The sequence below is a fragment of the Cinclus cinclus genome, chromosome 18 (genome assembly GCF_963662255.1).
Source record: "Cinclus cinclus chromosome 18, bCinCin1.1, whole genome shotgun sequence".
NCBI lineage: Eukaryota > Metazoa > Chordata > Aves > Passeriformes > Cinclidae > Cinclus > Cinclus cinclus.
Genome location: NC_085063.1, coordinates 692587 through 718692, shown reverse-complemented (window position 1 = coordinate 718692; position 26106 = coordinate 692587). Strand labels below are relative to the sequence as shown.

The 26106-nt window shown below is 45.8% G+C and overlaps 1 protein-coding gene across 1 annotated transcript in view; it reads right to left on the bottom strand.

The window, feature by feature from the left end:
- Positions 1 to 3832: 3832 nt before the first annotated feature.
- Positions 3833 to 26106, bottom strand: part of MMP24 (matrix metallopeptidase 24) — a 42150-nt gene continuing 19876 nt past the window's right edge. Inside the window, exons 5-9 of the mRNA XM_062505183.1 lie at positions 18890 to 19051; positions 8040 to 8254; positions 6577 to 6715; positions 5404 to 5670; positions 3833 to 4170 (exon numbers count right to left, since the gene is read on the bottom strand). Coding sequence (XP_062361167.1) covers positions 3833 to 4170; positions 5404 to 5670; positions 6577 to 6715; positions 8040 to 8254; positions 18890 to 19051 — 1121 coding nt within the window. The remainder of the gene's footprint in view (positions 4171 to 5403; positions 5671 to 6576; positions 6716 to 8039; positions 8255 to 18889; positions 19052 to 26106) is intronic.

The following is a 26106-nucleotide window of genomic DNA, read 5'->3' as shown; positions in this document are numbered from 1 at the left end:
AACTCCAGAAGAAGCTGGGGAAAGGAGGGGTGAAATTCTTATGCTGCTGCCCATTGCTTGCCCTGAGATCCTGCCCTGCAGCACCAGAGCTGGGAGAAACAGGGTAGTGAGGAGGAGACTGAGCACAGCACTGTGCCACAGCAAGGGTGAAATGAGAGCCCACGTGGAGGGTTCCAGAATGGCAGAATTCCAGGTGACAGGCCCTTGGCATGACAGCCTGGGGCACAAGCACAATGCAGCCCTTTACTGACCCTTTTCATATGCTTTCATCTCCAAGGCAGCACAGCATGTGTGGTGGTGCCAAAAGGTGTTAAAGAATAGTCAATAAAATCAAATTTTATGTCCCCAGAGCTGGGTTCCCACAGGTTCTTAGAATTCTTAACAATGAAATTGCTGCGCTGCAAAGGTGTGGGTTACATACCATGGCTAAAGCCACCTGGCACCTCTTCCATCAGGCAGTGGAAGGCAACATGTGACCTCAGGTGCTAGGAAGGGTTGTAGGAATGATCAGAGGAACTAACAGAGTGCTGGACAAATAGGTAATACTATGAGAAGGGCTAGAATCTGTCCTGGGATGAATGTGACAGGAGGGAGAAATTAAAAGTCTCATAACTCTGGGTTCAGTGAGGAGGTCTTGGGGTGTGTAGCTCTGTGTGCTTTAATGGCCAAAAACTTGTCTGGAACCTTTACAGAGGTTTCTAAACCTCTGAGTCCTCACAGTATGAAATTGGAGATCTCGAGGTTTTATGACTTGTTGTAAGCTAGGAATAATTAATCTTAGTGGAGGACCAGCTTTTGGGAATGTAGCGATCAAGTATCCCAGGAAATGTCTAAATGTCCTGTGACAGTGAGTCCGAATGGTAATGAAATTATTCAGAGTAGTCAAAAACTGGAAAAAAAACCAAATAGGATATTGAGTGCAGTATGGTGTGTGGCTGGCAGCTCGTCCAGGGTGTTCCAAGGTCCCTGGGCTATGCAAACCCCTGTGCTGCAGAGCAGGATCACAGGAACACACAACAGCCTTTTGCTTGTTAAGAGTTGAAATTGCACTGCTGATCCCTGCTCCCCTGTGGGAACAATGTGTCCTGCATTTCTGGACAGGAGCTGGAACACAGAGAGCTTTGGCCAGGCTGATGGGCAGCAAGTCCAGTGCTTCTGTAGCACAGCACAGGAACCCAGCAAAGAGCTCGGGGGGGGGGAACTGTGCCTTTCAGAAAAACAACCATTTTTGTGCCCAGATCCAAGCTATCCAAGGACTGCCCACGGGCTGATCTTAGCAAAACAGAGGTGGTAATGAATGGGATTGTGCTGAAGGAAAGCTGCTTCCCTCCCTGCAGCCCCCTGTGGCTGCAGAGGGCTGTTCTCACCTCCTGGAATACCTCACCCCCGGGAAACTCCCACACTAAACACCTGCCCTAGGAGCCAGGTAAAGGGCAGGTAGAAAAGGCCATGGGGTATTTCTGTGGCTCTATGCAGCAGCAGCTGAAGCTGGGTTTTGGCAGCCTAGGGCAGCAGCTCTGCTGCAGCCACCCCGGGCACAGGGCTCAGCCTCCTGCCCTCCTGGGCACTACTGCCTGAACAGCTCGTTCCTTGGGCAGGCCAAAAACCTACCTTTGAGGCAAGGGGGAGAAAACACAAACAAACCCAGGCATTGCTCTCTGTTGTAAATTTTTTTTTTATAGTTTGTTTTTAATGATGGCTGTTGGAAGTTGCTCAAAGTTTTGGGCTGTCACAGTCCCGGCAAGATGGCAGTGTACAGATGAACCCAAGGTGCTGTGTGGCTGTAGCATCCATGGTGTGCCCACCACACCTCTGGTACACAGAGCAATGTGGAGTAGCGTGGGGGTGTCTGAGCAGGAGCTCTGATTTCATTTGGTCCTTCACACTCCTTCACTCATCATGAGACGTTAGCACGTTTTGTCGCTACAGTTCAAAGTTTTGCATCTACGAGCTTCTCACATACTTTGTAATATGTTGGTAATAGTTTATGTTTAAACACAATAAACAGCTTGGCTATGAAAATCAGTTATGGCGGACAAAATACAGTTTGAGACCACACGTTAATGCAGTCCAAGTGGGCTTCACCAGATGAATCTGTGTGTCTATCCTGCTTCACCAGAGCAATATTTGAGCACTAATGAGCAATCCGGAATTCTAATGAGCTCTCTGCTGCTTTGTTCCTCATTGTAATTAGAAATACTTCTAGTGTGTTTGTTGTCCTTGGGGTTTTGTTTTTTTTCAGAGCTGACATTACAAAGCTGTACTTTTCCTATACTAAGTGGACATTTTGTGCATTGCATTTCCATTGCACTCAATAAAATTCAGTTATAGGCAGAGGGTTTAGGTTAATCACCTGTTCCTCATGGTGAGCAGGCAAAGCAATTCCTGTGCTGACATGGATGGCACTTCTGTACAGTGCTGGACTTCACTGTTACATTGCACTGCAAAAGACTCTTCCACTCTTATTGAACATGGTAAAAATATCAGCATCAACATGAAAACCAAAAGTTTGAGGTTAGGGCACCATGTCCTGAAACACAACTGTAAGAGGGACAAGCAGAAGCTACTGTTGTAGGAAGAGACCTGTGGAAAGTCACTAGCTGAAAGTTAAGGTATTTTTCTTGCCTTTACCTGATTATTATGGCTCTGTCATATGTGGTAAACTCATTCTTCTGTGTGGCATGCTTCCTATAGTCCTTGACAAATATTTGCCTGTGAATAAGTAAGCAAAACAAACCCCCAAAATCTGAACGCATACAATGTTTGTAACATCTACAGGGGTTGGATTTAGTTTTATAAACAGGCCTAATTCTTACTGTACCTTGATTATGTCATCAAAATATACTGACAACTTCACTCCAAACAAACATTTCCATTCCCCTGAAACCCAACATATAAATTCCACAATCTAGTTAACACATGCCATGGAACAACAACTTATCTTTTCCCAGCATCTTAACAGGCAGAGTGCAGTCTGTCTATACACATTCCCGGTATTTCGGTAACCATTGGTTCTGGGGTTCTTGCTGGCAGGAGCTTAAACCAACTTACATGACATTTAAATACTTCTTTCATAAGTGGCTCCCAAAACAAAAACCATGATTGTTTGTTGTTTTGCTTTAGACCCGATTACTTTGTCTTCAGATTGTCCCAGTCTAGGGCTTGATGTTGCTAGGTGTCTGGTTTGGTGCTTCTTGAGCTTCTGCTCCGCACTCCAGTACCTCTTCCTCGTGCACTGTGCTGAGTGGCAGCATTGATTAGTTATGAATGTACAAAACATCTGACCAGCAGGTATTGGAAAATTGTATCCAGGTAGATCCCTGGATTTTTTAATAAACTAAGATTTTTTTAGAATGATTCAGCATCAGAATGTCTTCTGCTTATGACACTGAAATTGTTCTTGTTCATAGATTTCGTGATCTTAATTAATTTATGAGACAGCTATTAAAAAATGGTTCTGTTCAGAGGTGGTTTAGCTACACTGGAGAATGCTGGGTTTAACAGGGAGTACTGGTGCAGGGACCTGAAGGAAGTTTCCCAGATCAGTTGAAATCTGTCTCAAAGACTCTGGTGCTGGCAGAGTGAGCCAGTGAATGGCACTACAACTGGCAGGTGACCAAAGCAGTACAAAGGAAAGAGGCTCCACACTGCAAGGCTGCCTGCCTGTATTTTTTTCAGTTTTTCTGCTAATTTCCATCTCAGGGTGTCCAAAACTTGTAGGTCACTGAAGTAGTTTTGTTTGGTAGGCTTTTCAATTCATTTTTTCCCCTCTTTTCTCTGTGTGTCCATAGTCCTCATCAGCTCAGTGAGTTGAAATGTGCAGCAGGTTGTGTCATACCCATTCCTGGACAGGTCTTTTGTAGTACATAACATTTTGCTGCACCTCCTTGTTTTTAAACTGGAAGATTGTGTATACCAGGACAAGAATACACAGAGACAGGATGCAGGGGATGACCACTGCAATGGCATTGACGGTGCTGGGCATGTCATTTATTGTCACCATGATGTCCACATCGTCGTGTGGGAGACGCCGATCCTTGCTCCGCTCAACATCCTTCTGGTTACAGCCCATCCAGTCCTTGAGGATCGACCTAGGGTAGCCTGGCTCCACACTCAGCCTCTGGTTATCGAACTTCCAGTACTCCTTCCCTTTGTAAAAGTAGGTGTAAACTAGGAGACAAAACAGAGTATTTCTCACTGTTTCTGGCTAATGAACTGTGCTTGTGGGAGGACATTAAGGGAGCCTGGACAACCTGAAGATGGCCACTACCTAAGTCAATAAAACACATTTATCCAGAGCATTCCCAAGCTATTGGAAAGTGAACGCAGTTTTAGAGCTGGGATTTAAAGAGAAGCCATAATCCTGGCTACCGTGTTCAACATTGTCCATGGAACACCCTTGGCCAAGCAAGCTGGGAATTAAAAAAGAAAACCCTACTGACTTTAAAGGAAGGCTTCTTCAGTGAGTCATTTTTTACTAGAGCATCTGTAAATATGTGCTGGTCATTACTAAGTGGTTAACATCATCTCCAGGGTGCCAGCTTGTGCCTGGTTATGACAGTGTTTGGAGTAACACCAGGTTTCTGTTCATTCAGCCTGAGGGAGCAAATGCTGAGTAAGATGAGTCCTTTTGCCACAGAACCCCGAAGATTTGGCCTGTGTTAAGGAGCAGTGCTGTCCTGCTGCTAATAAAAGGGTGAAGCTTTATGCTACATGTTGTTTGAAGCACCTCCCTTCCCCCAGATGACTCTCAAGTTACTAGAAAAAAGAAAGAGCACAGGAGAAGGGAGCTGTAGTGAAAGTGTTGGTCTCCTGCACTGTTCCCCAGCTTGGCTGGCTCTCACTGCCATCCTCCAGCCTGGCCTAGTCCTCCTCTCACACCACAGCTCCATATTTGAACGCAGCCTCAGTTGCACAAGCACCTTCTGTTGGTTCCTTCCCTAACTGGAGGAGGAGGAGATCTGCAAATCAGAGAAAGAAAAGAGCCTCTGGAGCTCCAAGCCCCTACTCAGAGCATAACTTCAAGGCTAACTGCTAACATCAGACAGGTTGGGGCCTTTAGCAGAGAGCCAGAGCTCACTACAGGTAAATTGGGAGGAAATGTAAGTTCCAGCATCCCCAGAACCAGGGCCCAGGAAAAGTTGGGTAGGGTCTGTTGCGGTAGAAAAAGTTCCACTCCCACAGAGCTGGACTTCACAATGTGTTTTAGCAGCTGAGGAGGTGTGTGGGTTGGAATGAGGGTCAGGAAGTATCTCAGACTGCTGCTGCTCACAAAGCCCAGGTGACCCAAGGTCTTCTGAGACTTGATTCCTGGATCAGAAAATACTCAAAATCCACCCACCCAGCTCCCAGCACAGACCAGCTCTTCCCGACCTAACAGATGTAATGACTGCAGACACGTACAGCCTTCCTTGCTGATGAAAGCCCCCTGAGGAGCCTGAGGGACTCCTCTCCACACGGTGATGGGCTTTGGGTATCCTGGGTCCGTGGCTCTCTTGTCCTCATTGTACCTCCAGTACCTGTCCCCTTTGAAGAAGTAGGTTTTGCCCACGGGCTCCCAGCGCAGTGCCGTGTCAATGCCTTCCCGGGGCAGGCAGCTCCCCAGCTCCACCAGGCTGTGAGGGTAGCCTGGCTCTGCCGTCACCTCCTTAAAAACCCAGTATTTATCTCCTAAAGGTCAGTGGGGACACAAACAACAAACAGATTGGCCTGTTAGGAGTTGGATTGATATGAACCTAAACCAACTTCAGTGAACCACAGCGTGTTGAGTGCTTCCAGGCTTAACTGTAATCTGAAAAAGCTGCTCCTCCACTTCATTTTGAAACAGGAACCTTATTTCATCTGCTGCTCCATAGGTCTTGTTTTGGGAGAGCTGTTGAAAAGCCCCTTCCCACTTAGGTTCTCATGCCAGTCATGATTTCAAAGACTTGTCTCATCCTGTCTATCATCTTTCGATCAGGCTGAGGTATTGATCAGCCCCAGCTTTTCAGAAATTTCTCTTGCCTTTCCCTGAGCCTCTCAAGTTCTAGTACAGTTTAGAAAGCTGAGGTGCTGAAGCTGCAGACACAAATCCAGAAGCCCAGGTACTGTGGTTTTGTACCTGCCATGCTTTCCAGCCACCCCTTCCTCACAATGTGCTCTCAAGTTACAGGATCCTGTTCAGGCACTGTCACCATACAAGGAGCTAAAGTGGGACCCAACACAAGGTTGGCCTTTTGTCTCTTTAGGAGACAGTTGTCCAGAAATGAGATTTTGGAGTGCCCTGCACCTGGAGAGGCCTCAGTGCTCTGGCAAAAGGTGTTCTAGGAGATATGCAAGGGACTGACACTCCCTGGGAAATAGCTGTTTCTTGTTATCACATGAAAGCCAACTTCCCCTAATTGATATTAACTCTACACAGAGATTGTCCTGGCAAGGCCAGCCCACACTGAACTGTCTTTTAAAGAAAAATGGCTGCTTGAAGTGTCCCCTTGGAAAAGGGCAAGGGTGCAGCATACCTGTTTTCACCATTTTCATGCCATAAAAGCAGCCTGGGGTGAGGAAGGAGTGGTTGGCTCCTACTGAACTGTACTGTACCTTTGAAGAAAACAAATTTGCCATCAGAGCGCTCATAGGCTGCGTCGATCCTTGCGGGAAGGCCCTTCCAGAACTGCTCAATCTGCATGGGATACCCCTCCTGCACCCGGTTGTTGCGCAGACGCCAAAACCAGCGATCCTGAGGAAACCAGAAGCCTCTTGAGACTGAGTACTTTTGCCTTGCAGTCAGACCTGGCTGGGTCTAGCATCCAGCAATGCTAATCCTTGCCTAGGCCCCACAACCATTACAGACACAGATTCTGTTTCAGGTGACAGCTCCAACCCAGCCCAGCACTGTCTATCCAGTGTGGGAAGTGCTGTGGGGGGAAGATGGCAGCCCAAAGGGGGAGATGTTGATTGATGTGCTGGGAAAAGGAGTGGAAAGAAGGAGAGGGAAAAGGAGAGGGGGGGAAACAAGTCCACAGCTGTAAGCATTGTGACCTCTCCATGTCTTGTAACTGAGGTGTCATGCATGTCTTGGTTCAGTTGAAACTCAGCTCTCAGAGCCCAGGAGAGCCAGACAGCCTCAACATCACCTGGTGACTGTGTGAAACACATAAGGTTTAAAGGCACAAAGGAGTTATGAAATACGCCTTTACACATTCGGTCACTAATTAAAGCTGCAGTGGATGCTCAGGGATGAGCATGAGCAGGACAGAACCTTTGAGACTTCTCCCAGACATCATCCCAACCTTCAACTAGTTCCACCTTGGGAGTCTCCTGCAACAGATGTGATTTGTCCATGTAATAACCTTCAATATGTCCCTTTCCACACTTCACACCCATTGGGCAGAGTGAAAGCTACTGGTATTTGGGGAATGGGATCATGAATGTCCATATTCAAGGTACCCTAATGGCTTATTGAGCAAAGGACTGTAGCTGGCAATAAAGATAAACTCAAACTCCCCTAGGCTGAGTGCTCCCAAAGCCTCAGTTCCATGCATGTCAACTCTGAGACAATGAGGCTTGCTCCCAGAGAAGCTGTGACTGCCCCATCCCTGAAAGTGTTTTGGGCCAGCTTGGATGGGGCTTGGTCTAGTGGAAGGTGTCCCTGTCCATGGCAGGGGGTGGAACAAGGTGGTCTTTAATGTCCCTCCCAACCCAACCCAACCCAACCCAACCCACTCTAGGATTCCATGGTTACCCATGGTACTGGTACTGCTTTCTGGCTTTACAGGTGGCTCCTCTCAGGTTTGATGGTATCTGAATTCTCTGGCAATGCACTCAGTTCACATTTTGGAGCATAGGATGCCTTGGCATTTTGTAAATCCCATCAGGCACTGTTTCCAAATATTACAGAGCCAATCTGCTCACACTTCCTTCCAATATTGCTCAGTCATCACCCTCAGAGAATCTGAGCTATTTTCACAGACATTTCAAATCTCACAAACAAATACTTCTATTAACCTTCTCCAGCAATAAAATGAAGGAAAGATTCATGGGTAAGCATGAATTCTCAGTACCTTGAAAACAAACATTTCTCCTCTAAACAGAGCCACAGTGTTAAAGTTGCCATCGCAGATGTTCGGTTTGGAGCCAGGGAGAGTTGGCCTGTCACCCAGAGGAGGACTGGGAGGTCGTGGCTGTCTCTCATGTTTTCTTTCTGAAGTGGAGTGAATTCTGCGAACAGGAAGAGTTGGTAAAGGCCTGGTTGGCTCCAGGGGCTCTATAGGAGGACCTAGAAGTGAAAAAGAATATATTTAGCAAAGTGGACAAGCTTGTTTTTTTTTTCCTGAAAGCTTTAAAAGGTTCCAGGCTGGATGGACAGCACTGCCAGGGATTTATGTACTCCTGATGCAGAGCTCATTCCCTAGAAATGGGGACTAGAACAAGATGCATCCACATGTGAAAACTATCCCAAAACAGACAAGTGATATGAACTGAAGAAGAGTCAGAATGTTTTTGTAGGTCTTCCCAGGGAGGCTGGAGCTAAAAGGAAAGAAGGAGCCAAGGCAGTCAGGTTCCCGACTGAAATGAAAGGTGGTAACCCTTGAATAGAAATGTTTAGTAGACCATAAAAAAAAAGGCAACAAGAACCCTGGAAACCAAAGCAAAACCAGAAAAAAAAAAGTTAGGGTATGAGAACCAGTGCTACATTTTAAGGGGAACTGCAGGGAATACTTAATTCCACATCAGTGACAGTCTGTGCTTTCCCTGGCTAACAGCTGTGACCTTAAGGGACTTTATCCCACTCAAGTGATGCCCTCCCAGCCAGCTCTCCCCTTCCATTCTTCCCCACCTCAGGGACCTGACTAGGCCATGGGGATGTACAGAGAAATAAAAATACAAGTGACTTAGACTGGAGTAGAGATCTTAAACTGCCCCTTGCCATAGGATGTTTTCATTAACTGTTAGTGGTAAATCTGGACCAATTCTCAGTCAGATAGTCACATTTCTTGCTGCTTCTCAGAGTTAATATGGCAATAAACAGAGGGGGTTTTGGCGGGCTTGAGATGTGAAGATGGTTTATTTGCAGGAATTATGGTTTGAATTTCATTCTAAGCCTGTAGGATAAACCCCTCCTGTGGGCAGAATGGGGGCTGCTGTCATGGGTGCTGTTCCAGTGTCACAATTTGGGGACAAGGTGCTGCACCCCACTGGAGGTGAGCCCTGGCCCTGGACAAGGCTTATCCTCACAGCCTGGAAGAGTCACCCCGAGCTGGGCACCTGCCCATAGCCTGGGAAGGGATTTATGAAGAAGGATTGAGGTAGCCATGGAGGCCACACAGCTGTTGGGCTAGAAGAGGGCTTTTGCAGATAAACATTTTGAACTGTGCAATCTGAAATAATGGTTTTGTGTCTAAGTCCCCATGGCAGCTTTGTTCTTAAATGTTCCATTTTCAAACGGTTCCTAAAATGGATGAGTACTTAACATGTCCTGGAAGGGTGACCAGATTAGGAAAATCCTCACAGCTAATGACAAAGAAGTCACCAGAGAAAGCCACCTCAATAACGGTTAATAAGGATGTAACAGTAAGAATCTTGTGTGCAAGTTTCATGGATATGATGTTCAGAAAGTACCACCTGGATGGTAAAGTCCAACTTCCTGCAGTACCAGGCCAGAAAACTCCACCAGCAAGTCCAACTGTAATGAGCACAGTGTTTCCAGGGCAGATACAGACTTCAAGTGTATAAAATCCTCTATAATGCACAGTAAACTGCTCTAATGATTAAGCCCTGTCACAGCTGAAGTATGCCTTACCCATTGCCTGAGTTTGCAGCTTTAAATTCAGTGTTTTCTTTCTTGTGTCTAGTGTCTCAAAATTTAATAATTTATATATCTTGATGAGAATGCTTTTAAAATTCTCCTTAATGAATTAAACAGAGCAGTTCCTTTGGTCTGTTGTTGCAACAATTTTTGGTTTTCAGATCTTGAGACTTACACCTCTTTTCTACAGCTTTTCAGATGGATAACTGTATTTCTTCGAGGCAACTTGTCCTCATAATGTGATACTTTGTGCTCTGTGCAGTTACAAGCAACTATTTTCATTTACTTTATTCCAGAGCTTTAATGAAAGACATAAAATACTGCTTACAGAAATACTTTATTATGAGTCTCTGATGATGATTACCCTTGGAAAGCTGTCTACATGAAACAGATACAAATACTGTACTGATACTGTGTATTTCTCATCCTCTCCAATCTTATTGGGGCAGTGCCCAGTATTTTAGCCAACCATAAAATTGCCAATACTGCTACTGCTAGAGACCTGTAGATTTTCCCCAAATGGGGCAGCTGAGGTCTCCAGCCAGTGCCTGTGACAGAAGCAGCAGGGCTGGACCAGGCAGAGTGGGCACATCCACAGCAGTGCTGCAGGGCAGCTCAGGAGGTGCTTTTGGAGATATGCCCAGTCCTCTGCAGTTGCTGTGCTCTTAGTCACGCTCAAGTTCATTAATTACATCCTTTTTGGACCAAGCTAAATGTGAAGATGCATTTCTGGAGTGCATCCAGGAAGCTGCAGCTGCAAACAGCCACCACAGGGCACACCAAGAGCTGACTCACAAAACCACCTCCTTCCTCAGAATACGAATTCTGAGGTCTCAGCCCTTGTGATCTTATTTATTTCACACCATCCCTGGAGCTGGATCTCCACATGTGCTGCTGCTGTTCCTGCTGGCAGCCACTGGCCCACAGGACCTTTCTGTGGTGTGATGCAAAGGCACCTCCTCAAGGGCAGCAGGCCAGCTGGATATCTGGCACAAGCTGGAAAGCTCCTGGAGGCAAAGCTCAGTACAGTGGGACATGCACAGGAAGGGCTGGGAGTGGGGAAAGAGGTCCAAGACAGACAAGGAGAGCAGGGTTCTGGTTTGTTCACATGCAAAGGAGCAGCAGTGCTTAGCTCCTGCCTGGAACAACTGCAGGAGCAGGCAGATCACAACAACCAGTTTTGGATGTCAAAAATGGCACTTGGTGCCAGTGACAGAACCCAAGTAAGTGAAGTCTGAAAACCAACAACTCACATGCTTAGTGAAGATGGAAATGCTTGCATTAGGAAAGAGAAGTCGACTGGGACCTAAGCAAGGGGACAATAATCAGTGATTTACTGAGCACTGCAGACACTCATGACAGCAGCATGACCCCTTTCCTCCTTTCTCCATGGCTTTGAGTGGATGTGGCTGATAAATAACACTGGAAAACCTCTAATGCCTGTCTTACCTGATAGGATTCCCCTACCAACAGCCAACAGTTGGATTCCCCAACAAGGGCCAGCTATAGCCCATTGCCACAGAAATACAAGGGAGGTGTAGTTTGCTGCTCCCCCCCTTTGCAAGGGGCAAATGCTGCCATGCACTGACCAAACCAGACATGACCATGAGCAGTAAGATGAGAACATGATGTTCATTCCTTCTTCCTCTCTTTTAACAGAAAAAAGGGTGAGGCGGGAGTAACACCTAAATAAAAAAAAGATGAATGTGTCTGACAAAGACCCATTGGACACAGAGAATCTGACACACAGGGAATCTCACCGTAAGGTGCAGAAGAGCGACTGTAGTGTTATGCTTATAGGATGGAAACTTAACCCTTCCATGACTGGTGTTACTAATTCCCTGTCTCTGCACAAGTCAGGACCACTCATGTACCCAGTCACAGCCTACCCTGCCCTGTACAGGCAGTCCTGTACAGCTCCCCTGTTCATCTCCAGTGCCCATGGCCTGTCACAGTCACCTGTGGAGAAGAGCAAAGTTCAAGCAGCACATGCAACACAGGGCACCAATGTAAAGGTTTTAATTAGCCCTAAAACACAACTGAAGCAGCCCACATAGAACTGGCATGGCAGAGGCAGCTGTACACACCGTGGTAAAGGTGGTGCCAAACAGCAAGGATTCAGATGAACCAGGGATTTACTTTAGAGAAAACATTTGCTAGAGACAAATGGAGACAGTGGAGACAAATCTCAAGTCAGGCACAACAAGGGAAGGTGGCCCTGTAGGTACTCGCTGCTGGCCACAGACAAACCAGAGCTGGCTATGGCCAAACCAGCTCTGGCAATACTTCCCACACATGCTGCAGGTGGTCTGCAACCTGCCTGGATGCAGACTTCATAATTTCACTTTTAATATTCCTCTTACTCTCTTTCCCTGCTAACCATGGGTGTTTCCTTGCTACCTTTCACCCGATTTTTTGTTTTTATAACCCAGGCCTTCTAATTTATTCTGCTTGAAGGTTTGTCTCCTCCCATACTTACACAGATTGCCTTTTCATTTTTAGTTGCTGCCTCCACTTAGTCCCCGAGTGTGGCTTAAGGTGGGAGGTGATCCTACAGCTGTGCACATGTGAAGAGCAGAGGAGCACACTGAAAACATGGAAATCTTCAGGTCCAAGTGCTACTCAGGAAGAATTTGGTGTACAGTTATGGAGACGGGAAGCAGAAGCAAGCCTGTCCATTGGAGAAAGATGCTCATGCTCCCTCATAAGACCTAAGGCACTGTGGAGCCCAACCTGGCACAAAAGCAGAATGAGCAGACCCCATCCATTAGGAAAGCTCACCGGTCATTCCTATTTCCAGACTCCCATCAAAGTACCCTGCCTCCAAAACAGCTCAAGGCAGGATGGAACAGCTTCACCAGCAGCAGAGATGAGTGTGTGAACAAAGAGTCACTTAAGACTTGCTGGCACTGTGGTATTTAATACAGAGACTGATCACATCACCATTGAGACCAGGCAACAGCACACACATACCACATCCTCTGCCATTACACTTCCGAGCAACTTCAGAAAATCAGACAGAGGAAAAAATATCTAATTAGAAAAACCTAAGTGAGAAAGGTTATTGCATGGGTCTGCAAATGGGCGTGAGCCCAGTCACCTAGTTATCATGTGTGATTACAGCACCAGAGCCAAGTCCACCCCTGGGACTGATCCTGCAGCCACTTCCACAGGGGAAGCAGGTAAGAAATCTCCTGGAGCTGGAGGAAAGCAACTTTCTTACATCCTGGAGGAAAGCAACTTGCTGAGACTTTACAGACACAGTGTGGAGAAGAAGAGTTTCTTCCTCTCTATCAGAAGCAAGGCAAAGAATGTCAGAAAGCTTTCTGGTCACAGCAGATCACCTTTAGAGTGTGAATTCCACCACTGGCACTTAGCCTCCTCCCTTCATGCTTCCTCTGCCGCAGACCATCTGAGTATCAAGGTGACCTGTGAAGATAACACAAAGAGAGGAGGCATTTAGGAGCCACTGTGTCGATAGTTGAGGACAAAATAGAATTGTACTGTCCTCCTGACTATTGACAGAGTGTTCCCTCAACTGCATAGTACCTGCCTGGACTCTCAGCACCTTCCTGGCTCAGCCTGTCCCAGCCAGCGGCTCCCCGAGTCTGCCAGCACACAGAAGGCTTTGGGTCAGCTCAGGAGAGAGAACCATCCACTTGCTAATAAAGGCCTGTCCTTACCTTCTTAATATTCACTCTGAGAAGAAGACTATCCTCCAGACTACAGTTATGGTTTGAATAACTCACAGGAGGGTTTTGATTGGAGAAAGCTGAGCTGCCAGCATGTTTCTGCAGCACTGAACCAGCTGTCCACATACACAGGCAAGGCTCCACAGCCTTCTTCCAATCAAAGCCTATGATCCAAGGGAACCAGGGAGAACAAGAGAAACCCACCTGGCTGCTCTGCAGGCTCCAGGGCAGTGCAGAGAGACCCTGTTCATGCTACACGATGCAGCTGCCAACAAGCTATCTCGGGAGCCAAAGATTGTCCACAAAACTCCAAGTGCAGGAAGGACTCCTTTCCCTCACTTACTTGACAAACTCACTCAGAGCACTTTGCACTTCTGGGCTCTGCCTTCAGGGCTAAAGGGCTAAAGTGAGTTAAGATGTCCCAGTTAGCCTGGATCCTTACCACAGTGCAGAATAAGCCCCAGCGCCCACTGAACAATGGGGTGACAGTCAAGGCCCCTGTGATCATCACTGGGTGTCAGGAAGAGTTTCTCGAGCCCTTCTCACACAGACATTCTCCGCTGAATGACAACTGCCTCCCAGGTGATAGAGCATTCACCTGGGAGACAAGTGTCCACAGCAGACATCCTTGCTCCAAGCCGAAGGAACACTCCTGGGCTCTGGAATGAGGTGATTTAACTTGCACTTGGGTTCTCTGCTTTGGGTGCCAGAAAACTGGGTCCAAAATTCCTAGGCTTAGGGAAGCAAATGATGAGAGGTTTGGGCTCTGCAAGATGCTCCAGTTTCCTTCTGGAAAGACTTTCAGAAGCCTGACATCTGCTCCACGGCAAAACAGAACATTTTTCTACACTCAGAAGAATCTGTAGGATGAGAAAAGTATTTCCCACCCAGCCATGACACACACCAGTGTTTTTCCATCAGCTGAGAAAGCTCCCAAGAGAGATGGGCTCCCTCTCAGCCTCCTCTTTGGCAGAGCCCTCCACGTGTCAGGTGGAGCCCAATGACAGCACTGGGAGCCAGGCGGGTACTCCCTGTGTTCCAGAGAAGTGGGAATGAAGACCTGGCATACAGTGAGGCTCTGTGGATGCACCCGAGGTGGAGGCTGGTGTTTCCTGCTGAAAGAGTCTGTCAACAGGAGGACAGGTACAAAGGAAGTGATGCAACATAGAGAGGGTGTCAGGCATCTCTGCAACATGCCAGAGATGTGGCATCAGGGCACATCCCTCCAGATTCCTGACTGCCAAGCATTTTCCTTCCCCTCTTCTCCTATGAGCACAGTACCATGGGGCCTTGATCCACAAGCCCCAAATCTTGCAGCTTCTACAGATGAGGTCTTGGATGTTACTCTTTTTCTTCCCCATGTCCAAGAGGACATTTTCAGAGAACATTTCCAGGTTCCACACAACAGCAAAGCTTGCTCTGATGGTCCCACTCACAGTGCAGTGTCACCCCATGGAAATTCTGTTGCTCCCTCACAAGCCATCTCACACATGGGTGTAGTTTACAGGTGACCTGGGAAGGTCTGTACGTTACAAGAATCTTTATGGCTGCCACTGAGAAAAGGGGAAGGAGGTTATGGAACCAGTGCAAGCTGCACTAAAGGGGTGAGGCCAGCAGAAGGTCCTGGTTTCTCATGGACACTGTGCCCTGTTGATCCCTTGTTCCTGGATGTCAGAGCTGTCCAATTCCTCAGACAGGGGCTGGAGTAGTTTTCATGCCCACTCTGGACCTCAGCCTGCAGGAGTGCAGCATCTGCACTGACTGGGATCTCTTCTCTTGAACTGCACAGAAGAGGTGTGAGGCAGAGACTTCCTCAGTGAGATTTGGGGTGACCCAGATCTTTGAGGTTGTCTCCAGGGTTAATGATCTGGTCCACCTTTGAGTGGAGACCTCCCCTTTGTGACCTTAGGCTTTGAAAGGCCCTTGAAGGTAAAGGTTAACCAGCCATGTGGACATGAGTTTTCCCTGTACATGATGTGAAGCCCTCTACTCCACAGACACAGCATCACAAGAGTCACTCCCCATGAGAGGCTGCTTCATCACCCAGTGCAAGCCAGCATGGAGAGCAGGACGTGAAAAGTCATGGAATCACAGAATCATTCAGGTTGGAAAAGCCCTCTGAGATTATCAAGTCCAACCCTTAACCCAGCACTGCCAAGCCCACCACTAAACCATGTCACCAAGTGCCACATCCACACATTTTTTAAATACCACCAGGGATGGTGGCTCCACCACTGTCCTGGGAAGCTGCTCCAATGCCTGACCACACTCTTAGTGAAGAAATTTTCCCTAATATCCAGCCTAAAACTCCCCTGACACAACTTGAGGCTTTTTCCTTTTGTGCTGTCACTTGTTACCTGGGAGAACCCTGAGCCCCACCTGTCTGCACCCTCCTGCCAGGACAGGGTGACCAGTGCTGCAGAGTGACCAGTTCAGGCTCTGGGACACAGCCACCTCTCTCCACCTGCAATACAGCTCCCTGAAGCCCTGGCTTCAACACTTGCAAAGTTAAGAGGCAACTCAATGGGATATGCAGGGGACCTGCGATTGATATCACTTCCAGTTTAATTCCTTCCATAAGGAATTAAACAGGCACATAAATACAGAGGAAGATTACCTTCTGAGAAACACACATAAAGTAGAGCCCTGCTATTTCCTTGTTTTGTCAAGGAATTTGCTACAGGAAGCAGCTCTCAGGAAATGAGAATATTGCTCTCTATTACACAGAGCTGCTGGCCTTGCCCTCAGTAGCTCAAAATGGAAGTAACATTTTAAACATTGACCTCATACTAGTCAGCATGAAGCACAAACAAGAGTTCACATCACCTACTGTCTCTTTGGGTGAGTTTTAAAATAAATTCAGCAGAAAATAAATTTAAAATCCAGAAATCATTATATGACAGATATGGATGTGTTTCTTTACTAATAGATAAACAGATACAATATAAACTGAATTTGAAATGCATCATTCTCAAAAAGAGACAAAATGGACTTCAGCTTTAGTAGAGCCTCTGTTCTTTGTTCTAGCAACTTCAGTGGAATGAAAAATTGGAAGTTTTGATTATAACTATTTTTTTAAAAGGACACTACAGACAAGACAGTGGTTCTGTGTCTGACTTGGCAGAGTAGGTTACTAAATAATACATATTGAGCACATGCTGCTGCACTGTAGAGAATGTCAAAGCAGCAAGGAAGTAGGAAATTTTGGTTTTTGAAGGGGTTGTCTGGTAAGTGGGCTTTTGGCATTCCAAAGGCACAACAAAGTAGAGTGGCACTGAGGAAATAAAATACATTAGTTGAATGTTCCTGCTAAAGCTACAAGACGGATATTTCAGCAGGCCCTTCTCAGTTTTAAGATGAGATGAAGGGTTCTGCTCTTTCACCATTAGTTCCAGGGAGAGACATTGTTGTAATGCACAAAACATCACTTGCATTTTCCATATTTCCATATTCCAATTTCTTCATGAACCATAAGCATAAAACCTAATTTCAAATTCAACTTTGTTTTTGGACTAACTCTTACCAAGGGCTGAAATCTCTTCCTGGGGAAGAAAAGCCCCTGCTGCAAAAGATGCTCCTTCTTCTCCCCACAGGATGAGTTATCTCTGCAACCCCTAACAACATCCTCAGCCCACTCTGACTTAAAGGCCTCAGAGCCCCATTCTGGGGAGTGCTGGTCCCAGCTCAACCCCTGCTGAACTGGGTTTGAATCCCAAAAGTGAACCAGGAAGGCTGTCAGTTCCTTATCAGCTCCCTTTCCAAAAACGTCTGAAAACAGAGAAACCAGTAATTTTTTCTTGATTGTACACTGTGCACAATAAATTATGGGTTTTTTCTTTCTGATTAATCCAAGTTCAGAGGAACTAAAACAACATTTCAAAATAGAAACATCATAATGGCATTTTGGAAGCTTTCAAAAAGTAACACTTAGATCTATTACTTAATGAAAGTTTAACACTGACTACCCCAGCATTTTACTTCAAAACCCTCCAGAATCTCTGCTGTCCTGAGCACCAGAATATGTACTATGTTAACATATTCATAATTAAATAATACCACAGGACAATTAACATGCAACTTCATGCTGGTAATGATCAATAAGGAGAAGCACCAATGACACAAGATAGTTTCCCTGGGTGTAATTTAAGCCATCTTATTTTGCATTTTGGACCTTACTTGGATATCTACCTCACACTGAGGCTGGACTGCACTCTACAAATGCCTGGTTTTTCCTCAGAAGTCAGAGAAATTAGCCCAGAAAGACTTTCCTAGGCGTCTTCACTTAAACAAACGAATCTCAATCTAGTCACAGAAAACAAACACCCTATCTGATTCAAACAGTTGAGATGCAGTTTAAACCTCTAAAGTCTTGCTACACTGCTTTAGAATCTTACAGGTCTTCACACACATTTTATTAGCAGCAATTTCAAATTCACTGGCCGATCACTGATGCAAACATTGACCAGTGTCCGTCCTGCCACCAATCCCTGCAGCAATCCCCAAGAAACACCAGCTTTCCCACTGACAGGCACCTTTACAAGTATTTTTCCACTTTTAATTCATACAGTATCTTCTCTTTTTCTGGTAGCTAATATTTGACTCTACCTGCACAGTTACATAGCACAACTGCTCTGTGTTGCCTTTATTAAGTAACCTCTCTGTCAAACTTGTATTTTCCACATAGAATGAAATCAGGGATGTTTGACAAAACTGTTTTCCACAGGTTGCAACAGACTGTGGAAGTTAGTGTCAGACTCCCCTTGAGCTTCTAAAACCTGGATTTCTCTTTGCTCTCAGAGTCTCCTTCAGACAACAATTCTGTGAGTTCCTGTCCTCACACCCTGGTATCCATGATCCCATCACATGGCACCACATCATCTGCAGTCCCTAGGTTTTCTTCCATAACCTCTCTGCCCCTCTTCTATTTTCTTACTTGCCCAATGTCTTTGTGGGACATGCTGTACAACATGCTCAGCTGGAGAATAAAAGAAGCAAAATGTTCCCTAAGCAGATCCAAACTTTCTTTGCCTTACCTAATATATAATGAGAGAAAGAAAAAGAGTGCATAAATACTTTTTACCTTTCCTTGATGTTCCAGGCTCTTTGCATTCTTTTCCTTTATTTGCACTGGTTGTTCCTAATGGACAAACCCTGGGTATACAGCAAAGCCTGTTTTTCCCTTTGCAATGTTCCTTGATTTTGGGACACAGTGAGGGATGGAGCACAGGGTTTGGTTATCCTGACTTGTGCAGTCATTTGGTACTTAGTCCTGGATCAAGGGCTTTAAACAGTTCCCCACTTGGCTCTGGCAGGAAATGCAGCCCACCATCTGCAGGCATGGGGGGGGGCTAATTGCAAAATACACCCTAGGCTCAAACTTGGTGTAAGTAAAGAATTAGGCAGGGTTGCTCACCATAGATCTTCTGAATTCCTTGGAGGTCGTCCTGGGGCAGTTTGAAGTTGTGTGTTTCCATGTACTGGTAGAAAGGAGCCATGATGGCACTGGGATCATTGGAGTGCTCCAGACCCAGTGCATGCCCCAGCTCATGTACTGCAACCAGGAAAAGATCGTTCCCTGTGGGAGGAACACACACCAGCTCAGACTCAGACACAGCCATGGCCTCAGCCCATCCCAAACTCCTCCTGCCCATAAAGCCAGAAGCAGATGCTTTGCTCTCCTACTGCACAGCAGGCCACAGTGCCAGGGTGACCTCCTGGGGATGGTTTTAGTCCCAAAAGTCTGCACAGCCTTTATCCATTGTCACAGAATGGGCCAGAGGCTGCCAGCCCCAGAGCAGGTAAAACAGGCAGCGCCTGGAGTGAAAGGATACTGACTGTAGACTCTTTTGTAGAGAATTTACAGAAAATGGCCAATAAAATGGTCACTGTGATACCACTGTCCCCTTATCAAAGTGCTGCCAGGAGAGGTGAGAGCACAGACTGTCTACTAATCAGTGATGGGGCGAGCGCTTTGTGCCCCTTCGGGGTCCTCTGGTGACATGCTCTGATCTGCCCTGGACCAACAAATCATAGAGGAGACCTGCAGGCACTTGGCAAGGCAGGAGGAAGGACAGAGAAGACCAGGGTAACACCCACTGTCCCATATGGGCAGCACCATCTCCTCCAGCACGGGCTCCTCAGCATGCTTTTACTCTGCTGAACCCTTGGCCCTGCCAAGTATGCAGGAGCTGAGCACAGGTAGCTCCATCCTGCCCCACTCCCTCACAGGGAAAAGGTTGGGTTGGATCTCAGGGTGGAAGACAGGATGAAGAAGGAGGAAAGAAGGGTCAAGACTGTTCCTGACAGGAGGAAGAAGGGATGAGGAACCCTGTCTGGTGCAGAAGCTGGGAGCAGTGCAAAGTGGGAGTACATTCAACTCTACAGGCACATATTTCTCTTCAGTCCCACAGGCCTGGGAGCTTCAGCTCTTTGATCTGGTGTGGTCCCTGGATGTCCTACTCCATAAAGGCACTGGAAAGTGACCCAGGCAATGCTGTGTAAGGCTGAAGACACAGCCAGCAAGAACTGATGTAAGGGTCTCCTCACGGCAGTAAAATGTCTGAGCCCTCAATTCTGCCTGAATTTGGGCTCGTCTGGTTTTGGTTTTTTGGCATGGCAGAAACCAAGAACACTTGCAGTCAGACACTGGCAATCAGTTGTCAGTGGCAGCTGAGTGGCTGCTCTGCAGCCTCTCCAAAGAGGCTCACACCTCACAGCTCCAGCTGCACCTGCCTTGGAGGTATCAAAGCTCAGTTCTGTGCTGAGCTCTCCCTGAGACAGGAGTTGCAACAGTGACTCACACAGAACCATCTCCACTTTTTAAGTAGTTACTGCTTCACTGTTACGCATAAAAACAAGACAAAGCAGTTTCAGGGGTCTGCTAGGCCTCCACACCAAGCAGCCTTGGCAGCATCTGAAGATACCCGAGGTCAGTACCAAACAGTGCTGCCCCAGCCACACATACCATCCCAAAATTGTTAAATGCTCTAAATATTTGACTTGAAGGGTGAAAGCATCTGAATATGCAAGATATGTTAATATATACAAATGCATTTAAAATAATTTTTCAAATACAATTGTCCAAAAACATATACAGCCTAAAATTTAGTCACATATTTATGTAAAATTTTAGAATTTTTGTATTTGGGAAATTCAAATGGAGACCTATTTAGTACTTTTTTCTCATCTCTTGCTGAAAAATCTGGTGTGTGCAGAACAAGTCAATACGATGTCCAACAGGATAGTATAAAATCCATGAAGTAGTTTTATGGTAAAGTTTGGAGGACTGATCACTCTTCACAGGTTTTCAAAAACACACAAGCTTAGAAAATGCACCCAGCTTCCAAATGGGATTCAGAGATTTAATGTCCTTTTGTAAAACTGAATAGACTTAGTCTCCTGTCTCACCTAAACACTCATGAAAGCATCATTTTCACTACTACCACAACTACTCACACGTGGAAGTCCACAGTAAAGGTCACTAGGTACAGAGCTGATTCATGAGACTCTGCTCATCACCCACCACAGGCTTACAGTCTGTGCCTGTGCTCAGAGACCTCTTCCCTCACCTTCCCTTGGTGGCATTTTCCTCCTTGCTAAAGTATCTGCAGTATTTGCACTGCCAGCAGGTTTTGAACTTGTCTCTACGTAACTCTACATATAAATTTATCGAAGTGATTTGCCTCTATGTGCTAAATCTTTACCAGGAGCATAAGATCAGGTACTGTCTTAAGTTAAATTAGTTTTAAATAGCTTTCAATAACTTGTTTCTGCCCAAAATAAACTCCAGCCCACCTTACAGGTGGAAAACTAATCCCACAGACTCATAGGATGGTTGAGGCTGGAAGGTACCTCTGGAGGTTGTCTGGTCAATGCCCAGCTCAAGCAAGGTCAAGCAAAGCAGGTTGTCTTGTCAGGTTTTGAATGTCAAGTTTCTGGTACTGGGAAGCCACACACAGGACACTCCAGATGTGCCAGGTGGGAAGGAAGGATCATCTACTGGTGGCATTGACCTGTTGCCCACACTCTTCCAGAGACAGCCCTGGATGCTGTCAGCCTTCTGTGCTGCTGACTCATGTTCAACTTACTGACAACCAGGAGCCCCAGGTCCTTCTGTGCAAAGCTGCTTCCCAGTCCCTGGGCCACCAACAGTCCAGGGGCAGGGCTGTGCATTTCCCCTTGCTCACCTTCCTTAGGCTTCTGTCAGCCTGTTGCTCCAGCCTCTCGAGGTCTCTCAACAACACTGGGCAGTGTTATCAACCACTACTCAAATTTCCTGTCATCTTCAAATTCACTGAATGTGCACTCTTCTACAACTCTGATGTCATTTCATCAAGGTATTAGCCAGTACTCATGCAACTCCTCTCACACATATCCTGAATTTATCCATCTCTCGTTACTGCAGCCAAGGATGCCACTGATCTTCACACTACCCACATTTCTTCAGCTATCAGGTCCAGCAGATCAATGTTGTTTGTTCCTTGATCACCAGAGAGACAACCAGTAAGAGTTGTGTGATGATCAGCAAGATGAAGGCTCATTCCTGAAGAAGTACCTCAACCACCATGGTGCTCAGGCCAACCAGCTCTTCCACTATGGAAAAGAAACACACTTTTCCCAGCTATGCTTTGGAAACACAGCTGTGAAAAGCAGCTGCTTCTGTCCAGTTTTACATCACCATTCTGACTGGCAGTTGTTTGTGAGGATGTCACAGAACACAGAAAATGCTGGCTGGGAAGCTTTCTTGCAACTAGGGGTAAGAAACTCTCAAATGAGCTGTCCCAGTTCCAGCACAGCCACAGCGGGCAGATCAACAATGGAGTGGAAAAGCTCTCCTCCTCCACGGCCAGAGGCCACCCGAACCAGAGCAGGGATAAACCCAGGACAGTGCCTGAAGCAGATGAAGTAGAGCTCAAGAGAATTCCTAGAAAATTAACTGACCTCCACAGAAAGCAGGACAAGAAGCTCCTCTTAGTTCTCTCAAAGTACCCTGATTCTCAGTGCTGTGGTTGCTTCCCATCTGCTTTTGCTGAAAGGCAGTCATGACAGAAGCACACACAGCTTCCTCTCCTGCTCCCTGCCCAAAAATTTCTCAACACTGTTTAATCCTCTCATCTTTCTATTCCAGCTTCCTCCCAGACACATCTGTTTATATTTTCCTTCCAGCATGCCCATCATCTCCTTTCGCCATCCTGATGTACACTCTAAGGGGGTCCCAGATCTGAAACAACATCATCATTCTCAGAGAACAAATGATACATCATTTCATCGGCGAAAGAGATGGGAGAAAGAAGTCTGAAGACCATTTCAGAAACCCAGAGTTCCCAAAAATCCAGCTCTTGGATTCATCATCCTGTTTTCTCTTGAAGGGTCACTTGATATCACTATTATTAAGCAACAAGTTCCCTTTAATTCGCTGATGGGAGGGAATTCCATAGCATGGAAGAGAACATGTTCATTTCCTTCTGAAAGGGTGAGCAAGGATTTGCTCTGAAAATACTGAGGTGTAAAATTGCCAATGTGATTCTCTCCTCCCACAGCACTCAGTCTGGAGCTGTGAGGGCTCTCTGTGTTCTCACCCACTGCTGAGCTGGAGGAGTCTGGAAAGTAGCTTGTACCTCCCACATTGTTTCTGTTGGTTCTTGAACATACAGAAAGGTCTCTCACCTCCCAGTTCTTCACATTTCTCATCCAAACAGCCTTCCCCATAGGGTCCATCTTTTTGGAGAAAGATTTAGATGGAGAACTAATAGCCTAACTTGATGCTTTGCTATGGAAAAAAGGTCAGGCAATAGGATACACCTCCTTAATTTCCTGTTCAACCCACTCCCCCAAGACCAAATAACCACAAAAACTTGCGGAGTATCCCAGGCACCTGTGTAAGATAGTAGGGTTAAGAAAGATCTGTACTTGGAGGAAACAGTCCCAAGAGAAATACAACAATTTTTGCTCATTTGCACCATCTGGTCAGAGACCTGCCTGAGCTTCTTCCTTCCCAGTTCTCAGGAGGCAGCCCAAAGTCCATCAGTGAGCATCAGAAAGCAGATGACCCTGTAAAACTGGTGGGAGTAAGTCAGCTCACTGAGCAAAATAGTTTGACCTGCTATGCTAAACACAAAGAAAGTTAATTTAGCTTTGAAGTTGCTGATGTGTTTTCCTTACCAGCACAATGCTATCACCACAGAAAACGACAACTGAGAACACACCTACAGCACTATTAAGCATCTTTCATTATCACAGTGCTACACCAGGTGAATATGCTGCTAAGGTTACATCCAGCTCAATGGCTCTATACACCTTGAAATACAGGCTTAAGTTGAATTTTCTTAATTAAAAACAATCTGTGTACAGGACAAACCTCATTAGCTGGTGTGCTCCCAGATGAGCTAATTTACTCTAGATAACCTGCAATATAATCCCATGTCAAACCCAGATCTTTGCTTTCAAATTGTAACATTGTACGTTTCCCTGCAGAGTAAAGAAACACAAGGTTTTATTGCAACAGAACAGAGAACACTGGAGTGATAGATAAACCATTTATGTACGAACTTCGTTCAACTCTCAAACTCCATCCCTCCTGATTCTTTGATTTTAATCTTCATCTGGAGAAACCATTCAATGGGCAACAGACACCTTGAGAGAGCTTTTTTTGTGAAGCTGTCATTCCTTTTGACTATGAAATTTCATACCAAAATGCTTTATTTGGCTAAGTAACTCACTGAATAATTCCTGTAGGCCAGCGAAGCCACGTGCTGAAATAAATGCCTGTCAGCTAGCAGCAGCAGTCACAGGGACTCCATCAGGGCAGTGCTACCAGTTATTGCCATCAGTGTTTATCCCTGAGCACAGTTGTACATGTGGGTAGGCTCTGGAGAGCACACAGCACTGGGGACTGAAAATCCAGGACACAGCTTCTAAGACAACAGAAGTACAAATAACACTGCATATCTGATTAACAGTAGAAAAGAGACTGAATCTCTGCTTTTTGTCGTGCTAGTTTTATACTTTATGAACTATATCACTCTGCCAACACACATATTGCAGTGTACTCAGACACAATTAAAAACACATATGAAGGTTATATTTTGAAATTTTATTGAAGTAAGAATGATACTGAAGAAGTCAGATGATTAATTGTGTGTGACAATAGCATGCCTCAGGCAATTACAGAAGAGATGGTTTAAATACACTAAAAAGCATGCTTTAAATACACTAAAAGGATCCCTTCCACCTCAGCAGCCACATAGAGACAACACTTTGCAAAGCACAACTTAAAGAAGCTTTAGGGCTACTCTAAGCTATGCCTTGGTTGTTGCATCTCCAGACCTGGTAGGTCTGACCTGTCCAACAGAAGAACATGTGATTTGTCTGTGCTCCTCCATTCACCTCCACAACATTCTCCACTCAAGGAAAGCTCTTCAATCTTCTGAAGACCCTGAAGAAGGGCTGATACCCCTCTGTGGAATTCTGTGGAAAACAGCTTTACTATCTAGAAAGGAAGAAAATACATGTTAAGAAGAAATACAGGTGTTACTTTGTTCATAAGCATTTATTGTAAATTTATTTATTTCCATGTAGCAATTAACATGTATGTTGCTTCTTAAGGAATTAACAAAAACTCTGAAAAGTGCCTAAACATCCTCCCTGGATAAAGAAGGAGTGATCTGCAGTTTTAACAGCAAATGTACCACAGCCATGTTAAAACAGATCTCCACAAGACCAAGGGACTGCAGAAGGACAAAGAACGACATTATGTTACCAATGTGAAAGGTAATTTGCCTTTATTGCCCAAAAGGTAGTGTGCAAATCAAGGGTGATAGCTGTGCTATACACTTTACTAATGGTGCAAGCTGTGCTTTATCTGACATGCACAGAGGGCACTATGAGGACAACCTCCTATAGAAATTCAGAGGAAAATACAAACTAATGGTCTGGAATGGTGAGACCAAAACTGACAGGGTGGGCAATCAGACAGAGGGGCAGTTGTGCCACTTCAGATAGCTCAGAAGCCTGACAGTAAGAGTGCTCTGCTGAAAAATTAACCCCATCTTTCACAAATGTAGGTTGTAATTCCATAAACAATTCAATATCAAATAATTACTAATGCCAGAATGAAAATTCCTATTTGCCTGTACCAGCAGGGAATTTGGTCAAACAGATGCTAAAGCAGCAAAGAAAAAAACCAAAAACATAGAAATGCAAAAAATGTAGAGATGACTTTCATTCCATCAGTCTTGAAAAGGAGCTATTGTTTGTATTTTGAAAGTATTTAAACACAGCAGGGTGTACTGACAGAATTCAGTCCTGACCCAGCTGTGTGGAAACACTGGAAGGTAACTAAAAAGCCCCAGGTCTTGGCTCAGTCAGTGTGGACAATCCAGTCTGGGATATTTGGAATCCTTTTCTGCCCATCAGGTTGAAATGATATTTAATTCCTCTTGCTGGCAGAGCAAGTGTTGTTCTGGAAGCTATGACAGCAGCTCTGTGTCAGCACAGCAAGGGTGTTCTCTACAACAGAAGACTTTCTGTCTTTGTGCTCCCCTGACATAGAAGTTCCTGATGAGGCTGTAAAGGCTGAGTAGGACTGAGACACAAGACAGCTGGGATGGAAGAGATCTCCCCCTCAGAGTC